This window comes from Artibeus jamaicensis, unplaced genomic scaffold (genome assembly GCF_021234435.1).
Source record: "Artibeus jamaicensis isolate MK-2021 breed Jamaican fruit bat unplaced genomic scaffold, CSHL_Jam_final contig_887, whole genome shotgun sequence".
Taxonomy (NCBI): Eukaryota; Metazoa; Chordata; class Mammalia; order Chiroptera; family Phyllostomidae; genus Artibeus; species Artibeus jamaicensis.
The window spans coordinates 994702-1008107 of NW_026522003.1; the positions used below are offsets into that span (position 1 = coordinate 994702).

The following is a 13406-nucleotide window of genomic DNA, read 5'->3' on the forward strand; positions in this document are numbered from 1 at the left end:
TTAAAGATATGTAGTAAACATTTGCTGTCTCAATTCAACATGAGGGAGTTTTAGCAAAAAGCAAGTCTCATAGTGGCCTAGGTACAATGCAGGCCTGATTCCCCACGGGAGAACCTATTCGTAGGTGTGGGTCCTGTGCATCGGACCTCGCTTTCCACTGGTCTTTCTGAATGTGAACTGGGCCCATGCCGCGCAGAATGGTCTCCTATACACATGGCAACGTACTTTTTATTCTGTTCTATACCTTTAAAAAACATTTAATTTTATAATCTCAGACTTACAGAAAAAGTGCAAAGATAGAATAATTCTTGTTTATTTTAAACCAGATTCCCCAAATGTTGACTTTACCATATTTGCTTTGTTATTCTCTTTCATTATTTGTTCTGTTTCATTTGACAGTGTTTTCAGACATAATGCCCATTACTGCTAAATATTTCAGTGTGCATTTCTCATAAACAAGAACATTCTCTCGCATAAACACAGTACCATTATCGAAATCAAGAAATTAATGTTGATATACTATAATCTAGAAACCTTATTCAAATTTCACCAATTGTCCCACAAATGTCCTAAAGAGAGAAAACAACAGAAATTCAGGACCACATATTGCACTTCATTATTCTTTTAAAAAAACTAAAAAACAAGTTTATAAATTGGAAAGTGAAAGCCCATCACCCTTGATCTTATTCCACATAACCAACACACAAAACAAACATATGTTACAAATGTTTTTTAAAAATGTGATGTTATACACATCTATAATTTACAATTCGATTTTTGTTAATATTTCTTTTTTAAGTATATTTTATCGATTATGCTATTACAGTCACCCCATTTTTATTGTCCCCTTTATCCCCCTCAGCCCTTCATCCTCCTCCCTCCAACATTCACTCCCATTAGTTCACGTTCATGGGTCATGCATGTAAGTTCTTCAGCTTCTCCCTTTCCTATATTGTTCTTAAGCTCCCCCTGTCTATTTTATACCTATCAATTCTGCTTCTCTTTTTTTTTTTTTTTTGGTGTTCAGTTTGTAATTTCTTTAGAAATTTTGGATAGTAACCTCTTTTTTATTTTATTTTATTTTATCTTCTATTTTATTTTTATTGTTCAACTACAGTTCTCTGCCCTCTACCCCAATCCCAGCCCACCCCCACCCTCCCCTTCTCCCTCCCATTTCTACCCCCTTTGTCAATTCTGCTTCTTAATACCTGTAACTTTTCCCCCTGCTCCCTCCCCACTGATAACCCTCCATGTGATCTCCATTTCTCTGAATCTGTTCCTGTTCTAGTTGTTTCTTTAGTTTGTTTTTGTTTCTGTTTTGGGGGGGTTTTAGGTTCAGTTGTTGATAGTTATGAGTTTGCTGTCATTTTACCATTCATAGTTTTGATCATCTTCTTTTTCTTAGATAAGTCTCTTTGACACTTCATATAATAAGGACTTGGTGATGATGAACTCCTTTAACTTGACCTTATCTAGGAAGTACTTTATCTGCAGTTCCATTCTAAATGATGGCTTTGCTGGATAGAGTAATCTTGGATGTAGGTCCCTGCTTTTCATGACTTAGAATACTTCTTTCCAGCCCCTTTTTGCCTGTAAAGTTTTCTTTTGAGAAATCAGCCAAGAGTCTTATGAGCACTCCTTTGTAGTAACTGTCTCCTTTTCTCTTGCTGCTTTTAAGATTCTTCCCTTATCTTTAATCTTGAGTAATTTAATTACGATGTGTATTGGTGTGTTCCTCCTTGGTTCCTACTTCTTTGGGACTCTCTGAGCTTCCTGGACTTGCACATCTATTTCCTTCACCAGAGTAGGAAAATTTTCCTTCATTATCTGTTCAAAAAAGCCTTCAATTTCTTGCTATTATTCTTCTCCTTCTGGCACCCCTGTGATTTGGATGTTAGAGTGCTTAAAGTTGTCCCAGAGGTTTCTAAGCCTTTCTTCATTTTTTTGAATCTTATTTTTTCATCCTGTTCTGGTTGGATGTTTATTTCCTCCTTTTGTTTTAAATCATTGATTTGAGTACTGGTTTTCTTCCCTTCACTGTTGGGTCCCTGTATATTTTGCTTTATTTCACTTTGAGTAGCTTTCATTTCTTCCTTCATTTTGTGACCAAGCTCAATCAGTTCTGTGAGCATCTTAATTACCAGTGTTTTGAACTCTGCATCAGATAGGTTGTCTATCTCCTTGTCACTTAGCTCTTTTTCTGGGATTTTGATCTGTTCTTTCATTTGGGCCACATTTCTTTGTCTACCTGTTATAAGGGTGCGGAGCCTCAGGTATTCACTGGGGGTGGGGCAACCCTCTTTGCTGTGTTGTAGTGCTGTATGTGGGGGAAGGGTCTAAGAGGGAACAATGTTGCTCGTTTGCTCCACTCTAGCCCCACTTTCCAACAAACTCTCCTGTGAGACTGGGAGTTTCTCCCACCATCACAACCCCCACAGTATTTTACAGCTAGCCTTGAGCATTTAGTTTCCCATTCAGCCAGCCCCTCCTCACCGCCATGATCCACTGCCTTGCCATGTGTCCTCTCTGCCCACCTGTCTTTCATCTCCACCCCTCCAACAGGTCTAGATGAATGTTTCTTTAACTCCTTGGTTGTCAGAGTTCCATGCAGTTTGATTTTCAGGCACTTCGGGTTATTTATTGTTTGTAAATTGGTTGTTATCCTTCTTTTGGTTGTGTAAGGAAGCAAAACATTTCTACCTACATCTCCATCTTGGCCAGAACTCAAGGTATATTATTATTTTATAGCCCCCAAAGCAAACACTTTTTATTAACTATGGGGACAATATTTTATTTTTTGGTGTATTAGCCATAGTCTGGAAGAGGAAGGCATATCTTTTTACAATGTTCATTTTTGTAGTTGATTATGATAAAAGGCATTTGTTGGGTGCCTAGTTGCTTTTGTATTGTGTTAGATTTAAAAGCAGCTGTGATTTCTCAATATATACTGCATTGTCAGAAGCAACAGCATATTGTTTTTTTAGCTATCAATAAAGATTCCTCATTTTACTCTTTCTACTCTAAGTTTTTAAAATTAAATAAATAAGAGCCCTGATCTTTGGTAGAGAGTAATCCTCAGTAAAAACCAATTAAGAAATGAAAGTTTCCATATTTAAGCACTCAGAACTGGAGTCACCTAAATCCTTAGATAACACCAAGGCTCCATGAAAGACTGGTCTCAGCCAAAGAGTTAAGAACATGCAGCCTGCCTTAGGAAATGCATCTTTATTTTGTTCCCACTAGTGCTGGGCTGGCCCCATGGAATCCAACCATGTGCAGCAGACAGAAGAGTAATTTGCTGGAATTTTTGTTTCTAGTGTCAGAGCAAGGATTCATCATTATCTTCAGAAGAGCATGAATTTATTGACCATCACAACAAAACAAGTTCACCTCATCCAAATTCTCAGGACTGCATAAACCCTAAAAGATACAACTCCCTTTGAACTTATGAATATGTCTGAAAGGCAAACAGCATACACTAAAAAGAATTTATTAACTGGTTGCATCTCCACATTTTCTCTTACCTTCTTTCATTCTGACCTGTTTTGGCAATTTCTATTTTCTTCCTTCATCTTTGCTCACTAATTTTTGTCTACTTTCCATTTTTAACAAAATAAAGGCTCCCAGAGAACCACTAGCTCAGGAAGCCACTGTTCAATCATAGGCAGTGATTACTGGGACTCTAGGAAAAGAGCTGGTTTTAATTGAAGTCAGGGTTTCCTTTTGACTCTGCACACATAGGTGCAAGAAGAAGAGTGGAGTGGGAGCATAGATTGTGACTGTGACTTTTTTCCAGCAAAAAATTTGGGTCCTCTATTAGTGACCTCAGATTTCACAGCTGTTACAAAGAACAAGAATAAAGCACTTCTTTATTGGGTCCAGAAAAAAAAAATGAAGAGCGGGGTGAATGAGCTTTGTGCTCTAGTTCTTTGCATTAAGAGATATTTCTTACCAGTTATTTCAAAAACAGAATATATTGGAACATGACTGTGTTTTTGTTTAACTAGTATACAAGTAGCACGTCCCATCCCGTATTCCTCTTTGTGCAGTAGGTGTCAGCCTCACACAGCCTTTCTCTTCCTAAATGCACCTGCATAAGGAAATGACCCTCTTACCTTTCCTTGGTTAAAGGAACCAATTTCTTTTTCTTCCCATCTTAAACATGCACAGCAATAGGAAACAGTCACCCACATATTGGAGATGGAGTTGTACTAACGTACTTGAAAAATGACCTAACCAAATGTTGAGGTGGAGGACTGGAAAAGGCAGATTAAGTCCTATAGGTCACACTGAACAGATGTTAAGTGTTGGCTTCAGGATGGGTCTCTAAAAGACACAGTTATGACACCAACTCAAGAAGAGATGGATATGATCTTATCCAAGGGTCTTCTATTTTCTTCAGGCAAAGGAAGTTGAGGCATCTGCAAAGAGCTATAGTGTCTTGAGAAAAGTTCTCGGTGTAAACCATCGATATCCACCTCGTCCATGAATAAGTTAAGTGTCTTGTCTTCAGCTTCAGGTAAGAGACTTCTCTAAGCCTGGCTGTCTGATATTTATAATACGAAAGAATAACTGTCTTGTCTACCCAAAGTGTTCAATGAGGAGGGAAAGAATTGAGATGTCGTCCACAAAACAATCTGTAGATGGTAAAGCACTATTTAAATGTAGAAAGTAAAATAATATATATAAAGCCAAATGCAGAATAGAATTATAAATAAAAAATATTCAGTGCTCAAAATTTAAGAAATTTCAATTAATTATTTCTGTAGATTTTTCTTAACATACCACACCAACAAATTTTTCTCTCCTATGTTCAATGTTAGTCATGGAATTTTAACACACTTAGGGTTTATTTAACAAAGTATCCCAACCTGAAGAGAACCATGTAATATAAATAAATGGTCCTTTTGAAGGAATGGGAGGAGAGTTTTTCCTAGCTTTTACACTGTACTACTAATACACAGTTATAGTTAAATACTAAAGAAATAGAAATATTAATCTTCACCAACACTTCCTTTCCAATTTGGTGTGCTTCGTACCATGATATCCCAAGAATATATTTGACTGCACACACCCCACCCTTTTTAACTTTTAAATTCATAAATTAAAATGGCTAAAGTTTATCATATTGTAGTCAGTTTGCACTCATTTTGGCAACAGACCTACTATTTATTGCATTCATGTTTTATCTCATAATTCTACATAATTTAAATTAGAGTGCAAACATAACCAAAAGAACTTATGTTGGAAAAACAGGAAGATTTGTTTTATACCTTGATGCTGAAATTTGATCAGAAGTCCTCAAATCATATTGTTTAAAAATGAATCCACTAATTTTTCTCCCAGTGCTTTCCAATGTTGTCAGGAAAGGCCAGAGGCAATTCAAAATATTTCACTTCCCATAACTCATCCCACCTATGGAGTTTTGTGCTATATATTCTCTTCCTTGTCTGTTCTTTTTGTTAAAAATCCTTTTTATATCACCACACCCTCTTTTTTTCTTTGCTGAGGTGTTCAATTTACAATATCTTGAACTGGCACAGAAGAAGAGGTTGAACTCTCAACCTTTGAAATCTCTTCACACCTCCTGAGTGGATCAAAGAACAAAGTAGAAAAGATTGATGATTAAATGCACTTTAGCTCAAATATCCCCATTTTAAAGGAGTATTTATTTTCCTTAAAAGTCAAAATCTCTGCCCTGGCCAGGTGGCTTACTTGGTTATTGTGTTGCCCCAAATGCCAAAAGGTTGTAGGTTCAGTTCTTGGTCGGGGTATAAGATTTGATCTCTGTGATCAGGTGTGTATGGGAGGCAACAGATTGGTGTTTCTTTCTCGCTCTCTAAAATCAATAAACATATTCGAGGGTGAAGATTAAAAAAAAGTCAAAATCTTTTGGAACATGTTCCCAAAAAGTGAGGCCAAATTTCTGTACTTAGTGGTTAGGTTGGGGAACTTTGGTTTTTAGACCTGCTTTAAAATCAAATACTTTTGAGTAATGTACTTAATACACATTCAAAATAATTTTATTTTAGGTTTATCTTGTTGTCTGCTATATTGCTTTTTGCTGTTTTTCCAAAGTACTTTGCAATTATAAATAGACATCATTGCTCTCATGCTTCAGGCAGCAGTTTCTGGGTGAAATTCTTCAGGGAAGCCAAGAGACAATATCATTTGGTCATAAGTTAGTCTTCTCTTAACATCAACAATCTGCTTTATGATCAGAGAGGTGCTGATAACTTCCTACCCCTCCTCAGTCTGCCTTTCAAATAATTTATAGATGCAAAAAATATTAAAAACTGTGAAAGGCCCCATTCCACTAGATTTTGTGTCATTCTTTCCTGGAAGCAGGGGGGGAGCCATTTTTTTCCTGTCTCAGCTAACACTAAATAAGAGCTGCCAGCAGTGAAGCCATTGCCTCCTCCTGGAGAGCTTCTTTCTACTATACTCTTCACAGTTCAAGGTTATAATGAACCTATTTTCCATTCTTTTTTTCTTTTAAGATTTAAAAAAATTTATTTTTACAGAGGGGAAGAGAAGGAGAAAGAGGGAGAGAAACATCAATGTGTGGTTATCTCTTGTGGGCCCCCCCCACTGGGGACCCAGCCCGAAATCCAGGCATGTGCCCTGATTGGGAATCCAACTGGCCATCCCCCAGTTCACAGGCCCACAATTCATCCACTGAGCTACACCAGCCAGGGCCTATTATTCTTCATTCTTTCCATTTCCCACCCCCACAGGTGGATCTTCTCCTCCTTTCAGAAACTTGAAGATGATGACCTTACAACCTTCTCTCTAGTATCCTCAAACGATCCAGACATAAATATTTTAGTGCATTCGCCAGCGTCTTTCTGATTGCATGAAAGTATCTGCACTAGTTAGTTCCTCATTTATAAAGCTGTAAAACCTGTAACGCTCTACTAGCTAATCAACTCTCCCGGAACAGTTGACATGGAGGAAAAGAGACGATTACGAGGAGAAATATTTTAACTTACCTTCTCTGTGATCTTTGAAGGCTGAGCGCTAATATTAAATCAAAGAGGGAGGGGACTAGCCAGGATGGGAGAGGAATGAACGGAGTGAGGGCGGAGCTAGCTCAGCATATAAAAGCACAGGCGAAAAGGGAAGCACGTTTTGCTGTGCCAGAGCATTCTCCGAAAAACCAGAGAGATGGGGCGGTCTGTGCAGTGAGCACGGAGACTGGAAGAGAGAAAATAAGGACAGGACAAGAGAGACAGAAAAGGACATCTGGAAAAGTCGGAAGGGAGAACACGAGGAAAGGAAAAGAAACCCACACCAGGTGGAAACAAGATCCAGAGCAAACCGGTCGGATCTACAGTTGTTTTTCTGCAAAAGAAGGGCTGGAGGGTTGCCTTTCCGCCCCTCCAGTTAACGAAAAGTACTTTTATCCTCCTAAAAGAAAAAGCTGAGGGGCGGTAAAAATCTGTTTTCTTAGGGGGCGAGCCGAGGGAAATCCAGACTCTCCCTTTTTGAAGCGTCTGAAATCAGCCGCTGCCTGAACACTGCAGAACCCTCCTGTTTTCTGAAGATCAACATCTCTCCAGGAAAATTCCAGCCGGAGTAGCCGGTACAGTTATATTTTCGTATTTAAATATCTGTGTCTCTTCCCCCCCTCCCGTTAACATTTTCCTGGGTTGTAAGCACGAGTGACAAGAAAGTGTCAATACAAAGTAGAAATATTTTCAGTTTTCTCTTTTATCTGCCTGTGTGTTTTTTTAAGAGGGTAGGAGTGGTCCTTATTTCGGGAGAAGACATTTTAATTTGAAAGGCTTGTTCTGTAAATATATTCACACCCATTCGCATTTAGAAAGATATCTTTCGGAGGTTGAAATTCTATTAAGATGGAAAAAGAAGCCAGGCACCGAAACAGCACGGAAAAGAACCACCCAGGTGGGAGCGAGTCAGAAGCTGGGCCCGAAGAGGGAGAGGGCGGAGTAGCCCTGAAGAAGGAGATTGGATTGGTCAGTGCCTGCGGTATCATTGTGGGTGAGTGCAATTCCTTCTTTCCCCCTCTTGGTGGTCCTTCTGTGGAAACTTAACCCCTCTAAAGTACTGTTTTTGCTTCCTATTCCCTTAGAAAATGTTTGCCAGTCACCTGTACTGTAATGCTGTAGCCCACCTGCTGCTGGTCAAGTGTTGTTTAAACCAAGCTGAACAATTTTGTCCAGTGTTCATAGAATGAGCAAATAGGGATCACACACCTGGCTGAAGGTCAGCATTTTCTGCTCCCCACTTGAAGGTTCTGATTCAGTAGGCTTGAGGGGCTGGGGAACCTCAAGTTTTAATAAGTTTTCATGCAGCCATCTCCTCCCAGACTCTAGACTAGCTTTTGAGACATGTTTAGTAGATATTTGTTGTTTTATGTTATATGAAACTATGGCCCTACAGAGACGCATAATAATAAAAATAGCTACAATAGCCATAATACTACCTTGCCTTTCTATAGCTCTTCCACTTTAGGCAGCTCTTAGTGAAATAAATGTGTCAGGGCTCTTACTCCCATTTCACAGATGAGGAAACACATTATGGAAGAAGAGACAGACTGTGCCTTTCTGTAAATGTTTAGTTTGCACTTTCTCTAGTTGCCTAGTGAAGTCCCCCTGTCTCTTAACCCTGTGAGGTTCTCAAACGGAACTGGGAGTAACTAGAATGTGGAGTCAAGTAAGCACTGATGGCCCCCTGCCTGGTGTGGCTCAGTGGATCAGGCATGGGCCTGTAAACCAAAGGGTCACCAGTTCTATTCCCAGTCAGGGCAAGTGCCTCGGTTGCAGGCCAGGTCCCCAGTAGGGGACATGTGAAATGCAACTACACTTAAATGTTTCTCTCCCTCTCTTTCTCCTTCCTTTCCTGTCTCTCTAAAAATAAATAAAAATGTAAAAAAAAATTAAAAATAATTAATTAAAAAAAAAAAAGATGGGTAAAATTCGTCCCAGCCAAGAGGCTTTAAAACTGGGGAGCTGGGTGTCCCTGAGGGTGCCTGTGCAGGCCACTCCAGCCCCTGCCTGTACTCCATCCAGCAGGGGGCCCAAATAGGGCTTCATTTCTAGAAAATACCTCCTCCTCCTTAATGGCGCATTACCGTCCTCACTTCAGAGGGAGAGAGTTTCTTCTGCTGTCTTTGGCAGAGGGCTTAACCTTCTCCCCATGGAAAGGAGAGCAGGTCAGAGAGGCTGGATATGCTTCTGTGTCATTTCTCCAGAGTTCTTTTTGAAGGCTTATTGTTTCTCCGTGCCCCACGAACCAGTTTCTCTGGATGACCTGATGGTCCATGTGGTGGCGCAGAGACATTTTTGGCGCCTGTGCAATAGTGACACTGGAGAACACCCTTGAAATCAAATAAAATCAGTACAGTATTCAGATAATCCTCTTCACCCCTACACCCAGACTTCAGTGATAATTGTCTCCATCCTGTTTTAAAAATAGACTCCCATTTTGTTTAATTCTCTGATTGTGGAAGGTTTTCTAGGCATCTACAGTTATAGGAAAAGCAATGTTATTTTAAAAACTATAGTCCTGATCTGAATCTCTTATTATCCTTTCTTTGCCTGTCCTTCATCCCAAGTGCTCTAAAAAATTAGATCAGCAAAGTACTCAATATGTACAGTACATGCCAATTTAAGATCTATAAATAGCTCAGCGTCTGTTACCTCTTTCACCAGTTTGACTGAGAGCATTAAGCATTTTCCTCCCTTTGAAAAGGTTCTGATTCATACACAAATGTGCACACTCACACACTCGAGCACAACTGCTTTCTTCCTGCCTGAGTTTTGCTCACCCACCCCAACATATGAGCAGATTTTCAAGGGCAGAGGATATTTTCCTGTGTGCTAAGGTTGGTTTGTGTCTTTCTTTAACATTTTTCTAAGTCTATGAAGAAATGGGAGTGTTCAGATATAAAAAGTATAACTTGAGAGATTGTTACTGCTGACTTGTCCACAACCTCATGGATGGCTCTATGGTGAAAAGAGATTCCAAATATGTGACTTCAGAGAAATCGGGATATTTTTCTAAAATGAGAGAATCCTGGCAGAGTTACCGGGCACTATCCTACATTTAAGCTAGAATAAGATGCCAGCTTCCCCTTCAGGATGACACGGGGGCCAAATCCTTTCTGCTTCCACTCCTGCGTGGTTGTTGAGTTACAAATGTGCTGAGCAGCTGCCTTGTCCTTTTTTAGAGGAGTTTCCAAGTGGATGGTAGTGATTCACGTTTTATGAAAACCAAATGCAAAAATAGAAATGGCATTTTCTACCCAGAATTTAGTGATCTGGTGTTCAATGTCACCACCATGGAAGAAACAGAATTAGAAAGCAAAAAGAGAAAGGAAATTTCCTAAGCGAATCAGGTGATGTGCTGCAGGAAAGTAGCAATTGCCCCAATTTTATCTGTCTCATACACAGTTGACTTAGAGGGATAAGTGAAACTATATTTCATACGAGCTTATAAAACTTCATTCACAATCATCATTGTTGCACTAAAGTAGAAATAAGGGAATGGCAAGTGCTGTAGGATTATAAAATGAACTAATAGAAGACTCATGCCCTAGAGCTCCTTATAATCTAATCGGGGAGATCAAGTCCATGTGCATTAAACAGAGCACATTGAAAATGCACGCTATGATTGAGTGTGTAAGAGATGAAGGAAGGCAAAAGTAAGTGAATGGTGGAAAACATAAAAAGAGAGAGGTTCTCACCCAGAACTAGATTAAGAAGCGTCTTAACAGATGTGAAAAAAGATAGAGTAGAGAAGATAATTTGAGGAGATTTTATAGGCAAAAGGGCAATAACTAAAGTGTTATTTCCTTGAGCAAAAAAAGATGTGTCTTATACATCCCCAAGTCTCTATTGCTTAGCAGAGTGCCCGACATGAAACAATGACTCAAATGATTGTTGAATTTAATTGACTCTTGGACAAAAGTCCTAAGACAGTAGTAATAAGTGCTTATCTGAGAGGCTATCGGGAGCCTAGTTTGAAAATCTTTGAGCTAGGAATAATTTCATCAACCTGCACAATTAGGTTGTTCTGTTCTTCTTTCTTTAACTCCACCTTTGCCCTAAGCTAAACAGGCTATTGCTCTACATGTACTTGGGTAAGGAAACCCATTGGTGACACATGAACTTGGATTTCTCTGTGAATGTGAAATCCCCCCAAAATGTAAAGAACATGTGAGGGAACAACAAAATCCATTTACTAAGTATACCGAGCTACTAGCTATCATTATGAAACACTTATTATACACCAAGCAGTCATCCAATTATATAACATACAGTATCTTATTTATCCCTCACAATAACCCCATGTGGTAGACACTTATTAACCCTTCCTCCAGATATGGAAATAGAGGCTCCGAAGGATAAACAACATGGTGAAGGTCACACAGCTGAAAAGTACAGAAGCCAAGATTCAAACCCAGAGCATGTCTGAATCCTGAATTGAGCTCTTAAGAATTATTCTTTGCTATTTCTGTTTTTATGTCTGGAAAGGGGTATTTTCCTTTAGACCCTGGAAAGATGCCCTTATTCATTTTTATAAATGAAGCAGTTAGTGTTTATTGTATTCCCAGCGAGGACGTGTCCTTAGACTAAAGGGGAGTTGGGCTATCAGCTGGGGTGGAAGAAGGTAGCATTCCTGGTACAACTGCAGGAAGACTTGAGAGGGAAGCCTGAGGTCTGTCAGCTCAGCTCCCACAGGATCTGGCCAGCCCAGAATACACTCCCACATTGCAAACCATTCCTCTATAGATCAGCAGTCTTCCCAACCATGGAAGAGAAGCCTAGAGTTCCTGGCTGTTTGGGTCACTTTATATCAGTTATGTACTTAGGTACATACTTAGAATCTAGGTCCAAAGGCACCAGGCTCACTGCAAAGCCAAAAGAAAAATATTCATACTAGGTCAGACCATTTTGTTTTTACCATAGTTTGTGTTCCTGGGGGAACTTGATCTATTTCCTATACAGCAATACTGGATACAGGTCTAGCTACTAGACTAACTCTCTCCCAGTGAAAAAGATGTTTTAAAAAAACAGTACTTACAGAGCTCTAAATGCCATTTCCTGCACTATAAACACTTTATGTATACTGCCTTCTTTAATCCTGATCACAATCCGATGGAACAAGATATTCTAACTATCTCTATTTTAAATATGGGGAAGTTGCCCTGGCTGGTGTAGCTCAGTGGATTGAGCTCTGTCCTGTGAACCAAAGGGTTGCAGGTTTGATTCCCAGTCAGGGCACATGCCTGGGTTGTGGGCCAGGTCCCTGGTGGGGGGCACATAAGAGGCAACTGCACACTGATATTTCTCTCCTTCTCTTTCTCCTTCCCTTCCCCTCTGTCTAAAAATATATAAAAATCTTAAAAATAAGTCAATAAATATGGGGAAGTTGAATCACAGAGCTAGTAATTTGCCCAACATCACAAACTTGATTTCTGAGATGGTCTGATTCCATGGCCAAAGCTCTTAGCCATTCCCCATTTTTTACTGGTAACCAAGGAGGCTGGTGCATATTGTGTAGTGGAGGAGTGGGCAATAGAGGACCACCATGTGGGCACTGGAGTCTGGGAAGACCATGAATGTCTGGTGCTGAAAATTTGGGGGCAAACCTTTTTTTAAGGCTGTTTGTCGAGAAGTTTGGCTATAATTATAACCATATGGAATGGCACTGGGCTAGTTTGGAAAATTTTCAAGCCCAAAAGATTTTCAGACTCATGTATTTTATACCACGTTAGAAGATTTTACATTTTAGCCTCTAATATGATATATTAGCTTTCTAATCCCTAAAATGTCTACTGGATATTAATCAGGAGGATAGAGTATGAAAACTGCTTCTTGAGTTTGTAGTTCAATTATTTTTTTATGCATAGAGAGATTAGGATTTGATTCATTCAGGATGAAAACAAGTTTGAAACTCTCATTGTCTTTAAAGAAAACTCTGAGACAGAAACCAGCTGGGAGCCTTGTCAAAACAGATATGTCTTGGTGAATAGAGAATACGTAATACATAACTTACTGAGCAGTATTGTGCATCAGATACCTAGTACCTTATCAGTAGTTTATGAATATTCTTATATAATCCCATGAAATAAGTAGTGTTATAAAAAGAAAGGTTTGAGTAAGTAGTAAATGGGAAATGGCAGGGCCAGGATTTTCACCCACGTCACTGAATTCTGAGGCCACTGGGCTTAATCAAAATGCTCCACAGCATGGAGCTCAGGGTGACTGGGACCGTGGATCCTGTTGCATGCTTCCTGCCTCCAGCAACCAGGGAACTCGAGGATCAATCTGGTTGAGGCGGCTGCTGGCAGGGCTAGAGTATGTTCTCTCAAAGAGCAGTTACACAGGTCAGTGACTACCAGGAGATGATTAGGGTTGGGGAAAGAAAATAGGAAT

General features: G+C 39.6%; 2 protein-coding genes across 4 annotated transcripts in view; one reads left to right on the forward strand and one right to left on the reverse strand.

Moving 5' to 3' along the window:
• RNF212B (ring finger protein 212B) overlaps window positions 1-7125 on the reverse strand; it is a 48666-nt gene extending 41541 nt beyond the window's left edge. For all 3 annotated transcript variants that reach the window (XM_037129295.2, XM_037129294.2, XM_037129293.2), the window contains exon 1: window positions 6993-7125. The gene's annotated coding sequence lies outside the window, so the exon portion shown is untranslated. The remainder of the gene's footprint in view (window positions 1-6992) is intronic.
• Window positions 7126-7130: 5 nt separating this feature from the next.
• Window positions 7131-13406, forward strand: part of SLC7A8 (solute carrier family 7 member 8) — a 49437-nt gene continuing 43161 nt past the window's right edge. Inside the window, exons 1-2 of the mRNA XM_037129290.2 lie at window positions 7131-7585; window positions 7826-8004. Coding sequence (XP_036985185.2) covers window positions 7860-8004 — 145 coding nt within the window. The 5' untranslated portion in view covers window positions 7131-7585; window positions 7826-7859. The remainder of the gene's footprint in view (window positions 7586-7825; window positions 8005-13406) is intronic.